General features: G+C 37.3%; 1 protein-coding gene across 12 annotated transcripts in view; it reads left to right on the top strand.

The window, feature by feature from the left end:
• TULP4 (TUB like protein 4) overlaps positions 1 to 12360 on the top strand; it is a 155291-nt gene that overhangs the window by 22353 nt on the left and 120578 nt on the right. For 10 of the 12 annotated variants that reach the window (XM_065057279.1, XM_065057282.1, XM_065057280.1 and 7 more), the window contains one exon: positions 5484 to 7777. In XM_065057279.1, coding sequence (XP_064913351.1) covers positions 7526 to 7777 — 252 coding nt within the window. In that variant the 5' untranslated portion in view covers positions 5484 to 7525. The remainder of the gene's footprint in view (positions 1 to 5483; positions 7778 to 12360) is intronic. The other 2 variants (XM_065057291.1, XM_065057290.1) reach the window with 1 other exon arrangement.

Below are 12360 nucleotides of genomic sequence, written 5' to 3'. Positions count from 1 at the left end.
TTCAAGAGACAAACTTTGCTTCCCTACCCTCTGAGAGCAAATCCTTTAGTTCAGAAATACTGTGTGTCCCAAAGTTGTCATCAGAAGACTTCAAGCGGTAGTACTACTTGCAACTGCTCCTCCCTTCTGTTTCTCACTTGTGCTGTATAGTTTCACCTTCTCCATTTGGCCAGTGCATCTGAATGTGGGACCACACTGGGACTGTGATGGGGATAGATTCAACTTAAAATAAAAGAAAAAGCTTCTGAGCATGGTTTAATCTGAGAGAAATCTAGGCTGCTGTGCTGCCATACCTCCCACCCCCTCTCTTACATTGGCAATAGTGCTGCTGCATGTGCATGGTGAGTTCACTACGGCAAGGTCCATTAAAACTGATTGCTGATTTTGGAGGGGAGGTTTTTGGCAAGATCAGGTTCCTGAACTGCATGACTGGAGGAGTGTTGGTGCTTGTATTAGGAGGGGTAGGAGGAGTTTGGCTTGTCGCAAGGGAAACTGAGAGTGTGGCTGAATCTAGCAAACCAGATTTATATTTGTTGAGCTTTTGTGAATCTTCATTTCTGAAATTTTTACTTGAATCATTTCTCTGATGAGAAATATCTCAGAGTGTAGCACCTTGAATGATCATCCTGGCTGAAGTGCTAGACATGGTGTACCATGCTAGGGGTTGAGAAATGAGTGATCAGAGCTGCAGGAGCAGAAACATCTTCTATTAATGGGCCAGCAGTTATTATCACAGTGCCCGCATTACACCTTTGCTGCATCTCTGTTCCTGTGCAGCTATGCTGGCGTTACAGATCACTTTACATCCCTCATTCACACAACTAACTGTCTTGCCCAGGCCATGCAGCTGTCCTGGAGTAGGGGAAGAGCTTCTAGAATTACTTAAGGGCAAACGTTGTCAAGACAAAACCATTTAAGAATAAACAGAAAAAAAAAATCAAGCATCTTCTAACTTTTTTTTTTCTCTCTGCTCTTCCTTCATTTTCTAGGCATGAAAATATTTTTACAACCACTAGTTAGCTTATTGGTATTTGTTTAGACTCACATCCTCCAAATCAATTTTGTATTGTTGTGTAATATGAAAGAAAGATGTTAGCCTCAATGATTTATACCACAATGAAAGGTGAATAAAGCAAAGATAATTAGAAGAGATTACTGAAAAAGAGGAAGACCAGTACTTATTCAGGTCAAAATTGCATTTTCTCCCTATGGGATTGACTCTTTTTAATGGGAAAAAAAAATCTTTTTATGTCCAAACGAGTTATCTTTTCTTACATGTATTCCCGCCTTTTAGGAACTCAGTAGTTAATTTTGTTATATAATTTTCATTCCTTTTGGATAGGATTATTTAATGTTTATGTTACTTTATAAGTTGGACTCAATAAACAACAAAATATTTCATCTTACCAGCTTCTAACTCTATCGTATTTAGCCTGCAATATAGAGGCTGTATTACAGAATGTGCCAATTTTGTAGTACAGTGTTCAGCAGTAACCTTGAAAGTTACTCCCACAGTTACCATTTGATATCTGCTGGGATCATCTGACATCAGCTTGTGCAGAACCAGTTGTGGTTTGATCCTTCAGACCAAAATGCAAGTTTGTGGTCTCACACTTTTTTTTTTAAAGTATCTTGCTGTTTTCATGGATACTGGTGTATATTTGTTCCTTATTAGACTGTAAAGGGAGGGAAAACTGCAGTTTCCTTTGACCTAGTGCAAGTTTGGCAGGAAGGAAATCTGGTTACACTGAAAAATCCTGAATCTGGTAGCCTGACTTTTCAAAGACTCTGTAGCTTACGTTTCTTTCCGTAAGATGTTTGGGCAGTCAGAATCTTCAAAATGCAGGCTGCAAGTCCTTTCTTTACTTTTTTGTTTTGTTTTGTTTTGTGTTTTGTTTTTTTTTTTTCAGATGATAATTTGGAAATGGTGTGTACTCACCTGAATTTTCCTTCTCTGCTTTCCTTCCCTTCCCAGTTGCCTTTTACCCTCACTTTCAGATACTCTGCTCTAGAGCCTTGAAGAGTGGGGTTTTGAATAAAGTGCTGAAGAGCTTGCTGCAGTATTGGTACACTTGGCTGTGCGTGACTTCTTTCTGTCAACAAAAGAGACACCTCAATGAAAGATGCATGAGAACAAGCAAATATTTTTCTTGTTGTCCAACTGTGGCTTATGACTTAATGGAATCAGGAGACAAAAATGATGATTTAGATATTTACGCTAAAATATTAGAGCCACTGTTAATAAGCTCATTTTTGAAAATGAATACCTGAATTTATTTCTGTAATGTGGGAATGTAACTTGTTAATGGTCTTGCATTCAAGAAGAGCTATGCTTTCAAAGCAAAATCAAATAACATACTTGTGCACACTTCTTTCCTGTGTCGTGGGTCTAATATCTTTTTATCTCATTAGGTATCTGTACTTAAGAAATGTTTTACATCACTGGACTTAGACTCAAAACAGTGTTAGAGGATGAATTCAAGTAGCATTTCCTTTTGTTAAAGAGAAAGTCCAGAGCAAAGATAATTTTCAGCTACCCTTTAAGTGACACTAAAAGTAGGTAACTGCAGTTTGTTGATATTTAGTGTCCTAGTAATGCTAGAATTAATTTACCGGGAAAAATAAATATTTTTTCAGAATCCAGTGTACTTCTATGATTAGTCCTTGCCCTGTTCTGAAATAAAAAATGCTTAAATTTGATGATAAAAAATCTGCAGTTAAAAATTTAGTTTGGATGAGTTCTCTTTATATGGGGAGCCCAAACTGAATTCAGGCTAGTGGTAGGATCATGCAAGTAACTCCTTGCTCTTCTAGAACACTTTTTATCCTCAGCTCTTACACATGCTTTACAATAGAGGTAGCAACCATTACCCTTATGTTTCATGTTGGGAAAAAGAAGGCAAAAAGCTTGGTTTAAACATGTGAAAAAGAGCAGAACCGTGTGACTGCTGTAATGGTAGAAGAAGGGGGGGGTTCTAAATTAGTTACTGATTTTTTTGAGGGAAGACTTGCATCTGAATCTTTTAATTAGGTTATTTCTTTGGAGATAACAAGTGGGTGGAAATGAAGGAGAGGGGAGTGGAAAGAATTAAATCTTAATATATAGTATCTTAATTAGCTGATTTTTTTTGAATGTTTGACGCTACAGTCTTAGAAGTATTTTTTAATCTTGTCTGCTGAATATAAGTACAACATAAAGGAAGTGTTGACCCTCAGTGATTTAAAGGTAAAATATTCTCATAGGGGGTATTATATTGAGAGAGATGTGTTTGAATAATGACTGACTTTATTCCTTCTGTAATTATTTTACATTTTCACCTCTCCCTGTCCAGCATTCCTAATGTAGTTAAGATTTTTTTTTAAGAGGACAAGCCTTTGGTTTGTCTAATCTTGAAAGTGATGGTAAATGGGACTCAGGTGAGAGAAGGTTATTGGCAAAGATGCACAACATCCGTTTTCTCAAACTTGTTAATTTTATATACAGCGAAAAAGAACAGAATTTGCATGCAAATTTTGTGCAAAGCCACTGCATCTATGGTTGTCTAAAATCCACTTGTAAAGTCATGGTACTTGCACAGTTCTAACAATTCTGTTTAATGCTTAACTCACACTAATCTAACTGATGTTTCAGAGTCTTTGTTTTCTCAGTAAACCATTTTTTTTCTGCTTCTCTGTAGGATTAGTAAAGGTTTGCATCATAACACACATGCTGCTAATATAAAATGTTGACTCTTGACTGCAGATGTTTGTTAGGAAGACCTCAGTGGGTATGGAAATAATAGCGCTGATCCTTGACTTGATCAAGTTTGCTTTCGAGTTTGCTTATGGGATAAGAGCTGAAATGCTTTTTGAACCATTGTGTTCTGAAAGTTTTTCTGAATTTTTGTTTATATCAGCTTTCTTTGGACTGTAATTGAGATGCAACATATATGTGCAAAGTCTAGGTGACATTTCTCAAATCCTCATCATGCCATGATGAAAAAAATTGGTAGCAAGTGTTATTTTTAAATCTTCGGTTAGTTGTAATGTTGAAAATTTCTGCTAGTGACTCAACCAAACCTGATAGACAGTGTTACTGATAAGTGTGGTAGTGAATAGTGTTGCAAACTACTTTATGACCTTGTTTTATATCTATAAATTTTTCTTTTTCTCATTTTGAAAAATTCTTATTGGTATATCTCTTCTAGACTGAAAAAAAGTGGTTAATTACTTGAAAGGTGAAGTTAGTACAGTGCTGTATGTGATATAGACAAGACTATTTTTACAGATCTGATAAATGGCATGAATGCAATTCTTAATTTAAATGAGCTCTCTTTAGCAGTAATTGTATAGATGCAGTAACGGTGCATGTCAGATACAGCTCCTGGAATACCCTGGACAGCCTTTTGCTTGGTCTCTTCTACTCTATTTATACCCTTCTGTATATAACTGAATTTGGGCATTTTTCCCCCCTTTTTCAAATGGAGGATTTGAGTAGTTAAAATTTATCTGTATTGATTCAAACTTCTAAGTTTTAAATTTGGAGTACCTTAGATCTCTTTAAAGCAGTAATTCAGGGCCTGGAGGAATCATCTTGGTCTCCTTTGAGACGGAGAAGTCTAGGACTGTACTTTGACTCTTTGGAGCATCTCTCATATGAGTAAAGTCTGAGAAAGCTGGGACTGTTCAGCATGGAGAAGAAAGAAGGCTCAGGGGGATCTTGTCAATTTGTATAAACACTTGATCAGAGGGGATGAAGATGGGGGAGCCAGGCTTTTTACAGTGCTGCCCGGTGACAGGACCAGAGTCAACAGGCACAAATGGATCAACAGGAGGTTTCCTCTGAACATCAGGAAACTCATCTTCACTGTGAGGATGAATGAGCACTGGCACAGGTTGCTCAGAGAGGTTGTGCAGTCTCCATCCTTGGAAATACACAAAAGCTGCCTGGATATGGTCCTGGGCAACTGGCCCTAGGTGACCCTGCTTCAGCTGGGTGATTGGATGAGATAATGGCCAGGGGTGCCTTCCAGCCATTCTGAGATTCTGTTTATGTGCCTCAGGGTCTAACTCTGTGTCTGCTCAGTCACTGAGATCGCTCTTACCTACACTCACTCCAAAGTTGTAGAATCTTTGTCTAAGAGTTTGCCCTAGTGCCTGCAGCCAAAAGAAAGGTTGTTTTTTTTCTCCTAATATATCCTTCCTGGATACATTTGATTAATTATACGTGTTAAATGTGAAAAGTTTTGGGAACTTGGGAAGTGAAAAAGAATATTTTGTAGTTCATATTTGTGTGTGTATCAAATACATATGTGTGTGTCTGAATATTGCATGTATCTATATATAATATAGATATTTTACAGAATTCCAATATAAAATCCTTAATCATAATGCTTTGATTACTGTAACAATAGTCCTTGTATCTTTTAGTTGTTTTGTGGCTTATTTTATTAACGTTTCTTTTCTTTTTTTTTTTTTGTATATGTGTGTGCTTTGTCTTGCAGAGTTGGAAGCATCCAGGGATTTCAAAGTTTGAGTGACAGGAGTCTTACAAGATAACCACAGCTAAACTGAAAAGGCAGATGCAGCTCTGAGTACCGGATTGAGTGAGCTGGTGTGTACACTGCATGTACATGAAAACGCACATGTTTTTGTCATCACATAGACTTACTCTTGCATATTCGTAAGAGCTTTGCAATTGATGAAAATTAATCTGAGAACCAGATGGAGCACCTTTACAGCACAGAAATCAGTAACCCATGGAAGGACACCTGCCAGTAATGTTCAACTTTCCACATGGTCTTCACGAGTGAAAAAAGTTTGCAAGAAGAGGAAGAAAAAACACCCTCTCCACAGAAAATCCTAATAAATACCTTTGCAATCTAAATCAATAGCTGCGAGGGAAACAGAAAAATACAGAGGGTGGAAGAAACAGATTTTGTTATTGCAGAGAAATAATGTATGATCTTTGGCACGTTTTGCTTTGGGCTCAGTAGATTGTGAATGGACTAATAAATCGTGACCATATGTTGAGTAACGATGACTGGAAGTAAATAAGTTGAGGAACTATGGGACAAGTCTGGGCATTGAACTGAGCAAACCTCATCATCCTTCTTGAGTTTACCAGGTCATCAAACTTCCATATTCTTTCTCCCTCTCCTTTTTCCTCTTTTCACTTAGTGTGGTATAAATACTAATTAATTGAGCTCATAAATGTTATTCAAATAAAACGATTGGAATACTTCATATGTTTCCTTCTTGTACAACTGCAAATGTTGTGTCTGGAACTATGAATCCGTGCTGTAGACAAGCATCAAGAAGGAAAGATCCGATCAAACAAGCAAGGAAAATACCTAGAGAAATAGTGAACCCAGGAAGTCAGATTTTTAATGCTGCTTCTCTTTCTTTTTTAGATGATTATATTTCTTCCTTCTTTGAATTTTAGAAGATTTTGAAAGAGTGCTTACTTGATGTTCTCTAATTCTGGCATTTGTTTTTTACAGTAGAATGAAAAGTCTGTGATTCTTTGTAGCAGAAAAAAGGGAGAAGTAAAGGAAAAACAGCTTGACATTTTAGCCTGTTTTGGAAGAGAGAGAACTTCATGGTTCACCTGAGGCAAACTTATCTGCTTTGAAAGCTAAAGGCTTTAGAGCATTTTTGATTCTGCTATAAATGAAGAGGGAGTTTCTTTTTCATTCGTGTGTGGCAGCCAAAAGTGGGAAAGCAGGCAAGATAGCGTGATAAACAGTTCAGGCTCTTTTGGGTCTCTGGTGGAAAAAAAAGTGCTGCAATGAAAATTGGATTGGCTTTGGATTGCAAAAACTTTTGAGTCCAACGAGCGGTTCAGTACCAAGAGTGATTTCCCAACTGGCCTGGCACACCAGTGCCTGCACAAGTTCGGGTCTGTTGTTTCGCATGGTTTGTGTGCCTTTTTTTCCCTTTATGCAATCTCTTTAAGCTTTAGCAGCAGAAATACATCAGATGGAACAGATATGCCAGAGGGCAGCTTGGAAAAGATGAATGTCATATATATACATATATATGTATGTACGTGTGTTTAAATTTCTGCAACTGAACTTCTGAAGAAAATCTGACTGGAGGAAATCTTAAAAGCCTTAAGTTACTTGAAACCTACACATTTGCAACTCTTTGTCTCTGGAATTGCATTACGCTAAACTGGAATCTCAGGCTGTATAAAGATTATATCAAGTTGAGCAAAAAGATGACTTAACCATTTCTTGAGCGCCTCTTATGAAGTAGCTGTTTCTCCAAAGGATAAGTGCACCCTCACTCTACAGACTCAAAAACAAAAATGAACCTGAATTTTTTTTTAAGTGTTACTTTTTCTTAGCCAACTGCCATCATCTTTTATAGAGGAATTTTTCACTATGCATTTGGTGGATATTTATAAACACTGACCCCATCCTTCTCCCTTTCAATGATCTATCCCAGGTCAGTCTTATCAATAAAAAAAAAAAAATTGATTTAAATTTTGTGCACTAGGCATATTACTTTCTTATGTCAAAAAATAAAATATTTAAAAAGCATGTATGCAGCAGTGGAACATGGGCCTGTTCTTTGCAGCGATTCCAACATCCTCTGCCTCTCCTGGAAAGGGAGAGTCCCTAAAAGTGAGAAGGAGAAACCGGTGTGCAGGAGGCGGTACTATGAGGAAGGCTGGTTGGCAACAGGCAATGGCAGAGGAGTTGTAGGCGTCACTTTTACTTCCAGCCATTGCAGGAGGGACCGGAACACCCCTCAGAGAATCAACTTCAATTTGAGGGGCCACAACAGTGAGGTAAGCAAAATACATGTTATGCTTTAAAAGAAACAATAGTGTTGTTTGGTTTTGGGTTTTTTTTTTTTTTGGTAGTACTTCTGCTTGAAATTTCACAGTGTGGTATGAAGGAGGCTCAGAACTAATGCAAATGTGATTGGGATCTATTGGAGTCTTTCTAGTAAATTCAAACACGAGGCTGATGGTGGAGAGGTTCTTTGGAAATGGGTCTGGTTTTACCTTGGCCTATTTTCTCCTTCATTCCACAGCACCTTCCAGTTTCCAGGCAATTCTATAAATGTGTGCTAAGGGAGTTAAAAGTTTTGATGGTTGACTGCTTTTACACAGTCTGGCTTGCAGACTAATGGAAAGGAAAGGGAGCAGGACAAGAGCTCGCTTAAAGTCAGCCAGTTTTTCAGGAGCTGCAAACTGGAATGGCCTGTGGCAGGGTGAAGCTAGGCTGACAAGTCAAGTTTTAATTTTATTAGAAAAAGGGGCAAGTGGGATTTCTCAGAAAAATGTTAAGGTGCCCTGCAGTAAAATACTGTAACTTCAGAGTACAAGGCATTGTCTTGACTACAATGATACAAAAGCTTTTCTATTTATTTTTTCTGAAAGGGATAAATGTGTTGGTAAAAGCTGATACTTCAGCTGTGCTTTACCATATTCCTGGCACCTATCTCTTTCTCTGCGTAACGTCTCATAGGAAGTGCAGATGATGCCTAGTAGCATATAGAGTGTCTTGGACAGGTATGAAGACCTGGTTTGTTTCTGCTTTTTCGTTAGGCTGCGTTCGGATGTGGTCTTTCAAAAGAATCTGTTCAAATAAAAGCTTTGCTCTTAGGTTAGTGAATGGAGTTACATTTTAAGTATTGAAATTAAAACCAAAGGTGTGGTGTGGTTTTTCTTGTATTTTGTGCTGCTTACTCATTGGACTCTGATATTTGTTGCCCTTTTTGACATAACCTGCACCAAAGATTTAGAGCTAGGTGGTTTTGGTTCTTGTGTTAACATGAATAACAATCCTCTTTTTAAGGAAAAAAAAGAAGCAGGGGATAAATATTTAGTCTTAAATAATTGCTTCCATATACTTTAGGGGTGTATTGTAAATTACATGGACTTTTATATTTATAGATGAGAGGGATTCATGTGTGTATTTGTATCAGGTTCATTCAAAAAATGACAACCAGATTTTCCAAAAGGGAAGAATGGTGTTTGAATCCAGCATTTTGTTTTGAGCCACCTCTAGTTGTCATTATCATTTTCAATTGCAAATTGCATTTTATTTTCAAAATGTGTGAAGCTTTTCACTTTTCCATATTTTCTTCTCTTAACTTTTCCGTGAACCTGGGCACCTGTTTTTCTCCTTTTGCATAGTATGTGTCTTGAAAACAATGGAGAAGTTGCTGCTTATGGGAATGTGAGGACTCGTTGCAGAACGTGGAAATAGGATACTAGGTTTAAGTATGTGTCAGTTAAGTGAAGAAGATGCTGACGTGCATGCTGCCGTTTGGTTTTGGCTAGTTTCACTTTGTTTACTCAGTTGGCCATTACATTATCTTTCTGAGTTACTGCATTGTTGCTGTGTGGATTGAACTGTGCTGTTTGTACATCCTTTTGCCTAACATTGATTGTCATAAGAGACTCTCTCAAATGAAAGGAAAATGTTTTGTTTTATATTTATTTATTTATTTATTTATTTTAAATTTAATTTGGGTGCTTAAAATATGCTGGGTCAAGCTTGCAATTAATAAAGAATTGTGTTTCTGTAACTAATCTTCCTAGTAGCAGAAAATACATTAATGACAGGAATAGAGACAACTAATTCATTTCTCTGTATGGTACTACAAAGTTGGTATGGTGGGATTCAAAAACGTGTTGTACATTCTTGAAGAAAAGAAGTGGCTTTAGTGCAACTAGTTTTCTATGATGAGTCTGTGGCTGCTATCAGATTTTCTGCTGGAGCATTTTTGAGCATTAGTGTAGATTAAAGTTCGTCCTTACAAAGTGGTGATATACAGCACACTTCACCAGGCTTACTGAATGATATAATTTCATAGGAGAATCCTACTCATTTTCGTAGGAATGAAACAGTAATACAGGATTTGTTAGGTGTTCAAGGTATATAGTTGAACGGACAACAAGATTTTTTTTTTTTTAGAAAGCACCTTCTAAATCTATCTGTTGAAAGATTCTTTAGGAAAAAAGAAAGTTGAAAAGCACCACTTACTGCTAATATTGGCATGACAAGTAGTAAATGTTTTGTTTTGTCATTCTCATGTTAAAAAGCAAGCCAACAAGAACCCTATCTCTTCTGTGTACCATGTTACATGACAGAATGCTAATTTTGCAAGCATATCCTCATATATGTGTCTGATTAAAATTATGTTAGTTGTACAGAATGTGCCCAAAGGGATCTGATTGACTTAAAACTTCAGGAGCCTGTTTGTTTCAGTTCTTGGAGAGTATTGTATTATCTTTGTCTGGGAAACGGTGATTTATACCTCTATGTATTTTTCTTTGGGGTAAAGCTAGGTTGACAAGTCAAAGTTTATTGCTTTTCTCACATAGATTGCTGCTTTAATATTAGTATGTATTCAGTTATAAAGTGTGAAATGCTGTAATGAACAGAGCACAAGAAGTGAAAATAGGGAAGCTAAATCCTTTCAATTTGGGCTATAATTAGCAATATGCTGTGGGCAGAACAGTACGTAGTATTTCAGTCTTAGGGTGAAAATCTGGAAGAGGTAATGCAGCAGTGCTGTGCTTTTGGCAAGAACGTGAGACTATTTTTAAGTGGGTCATGAAGGTGGATGCTAGTGATGTATTTTTGCAATGTGTTTGTGATTGCTGAAGAGATTATCTGAAAATTTCTTTTGGTACACAGCTCCTTTTTTGACTGTAATAGCATGCCTGTAGCATATCAGAACAAGTAAGAATGAAGAATCCCCAGGACTGAATTACTGACACACATATTGCAGTGGTGGACTTGCATAAGTCATTGCATTGAGCAATAATTGAGAATGAAATGCCTTGTAATGTAAGCCGTGCTTGTGTTTTTACAATTTCTTCGAGGTTGGTTTTTAGGGTTTGCAACTAGGAAGTGGCTGCCATATTATTTCCATTAAGAACTTCTGGTTTTTTTGTAGTTTCTAAGGAGAACTACAGGAATGAAAATAAGCATATTCCGTTTATTCTGTGGCAAGAGGTGAAAATACTGCATTTTGTGGCAGATTTTTTTTAACTTGGGTATAGCATTTATGTTAAGACTCAGCATTCTAAAAATGAAAATTTAAATGGATACATGTCAAAGGCAGAAGCAACTCAGATGCAGACGGAAGGGGAGATGTGTGATGTGCAGCACTTGTGCAGCTACAATGTGTTTCACTTGTGGTAGGAACACCTTGCATCTCCAGCCATGGGATGGGACGTATCTGCAAGGGCAGGTAGTGGACAGAGCAGGCTTTGGAGCATTTCCCTTGGTCTGGGAGAACGAACTGGCGGAGGCTGGCATTCAATGGGTTTCTTTCTTAAGCCTGGCAGAAAGGTTGGAAGGTAGGATGACGTGCTGTTGTACCACAACGTGGTGAACTTGCAGCCAAGGAGCAGAGATGTGGTGACCTAAAATACCTCCCCCTCCACTGCATGTGTAAATACAGTGCTGTTCAGAAATTAAAGATTGAAATTTAGCAGTCTCTGATTTTGACCTAACTTGACTTTCCTCAGCTGCACTGGGAGACAGTGTTAGAAAAGTGATAGAACACGTTCCTTTTATGACTCTCTTTATTTCTGTGATAAATTAAGGATTAAATGAAAATTACTAGTATGACTAGTAGGCTCTGAAGCATGCCAGGCTGAAGTTTTTTGTGTTTTAATAATACCACAGGGATGCTGCCTTTCAGCTTCTGTTCCATCCTGAGGTTTCTGGAGGGAGATCTTCAAGGGATCTGTGAAAGATAATTAGAAAAAAAACCCAAACTTATCCTCAGTGAGCTTCAATTAACCTTACAGGGTTCTTCACTTCCAGTGAAAGATTTACAGGATGTCTGTGAATGAAATTGGTTGAATGGTACCAAAAGAAATGGTATTTCTTTTGATGGGGTCTGTTGTGTCTAGTGTATTAAGGTGGTAGCACTTTCTATGGCATTTGATGTTTCTTAAATTATTAGTGTTTAAAAAAATGTTTTTCAGGTATATATTTTTCTTTTAACTGTGCTAACTAAAAAGAAGTCTTTGATATATTTAATAAGATTCAGTATGCTAATTGCTGGACTGAAACATTAAAAAGTAGTGCAAGAATATGCAAATGTGATGCAGTGAATCAAATAACATGCTGAATACATTACTGAGTATGCATAGTGTTTTTTACTGTAAACATAAATTGCTCATTTATTTACATTTGATGTTATTTGAGTGTCCTAAGTACATAATACAGCTGCAAAAACCACCCTGTTTAGCAGAGGATTTAGAAGTAGATAGGGACATAAACATATATCAGCTGGACTGTCAAATGAATATTCAGTAACTTTTGCTTTTCATACCACGTTAGTTATGGAGGTCTCTGCGTGGTCTTGGTTTTGTTTTGTTTGAGGGGAAGGAGACTA

This window comes from Columba livia, chromosome 3 (assembly GCF_036013475.1).
Source record: "Columba livia isolate bColLiv1 breed racing homer chromosome 3, bColLiv1.pat.W.v2, whole genome shotgun sequence".
NCBI lineage: Eukaryota > Metazoa > Chordata > Aves > Columbiformes > Columbidae > Columba > Columba livia.
The sequence above is the reverse complement of the archived record's forward strand: the minus strand, read 5'-3'. Positions and strand labels throughout refer to the sequence as shown.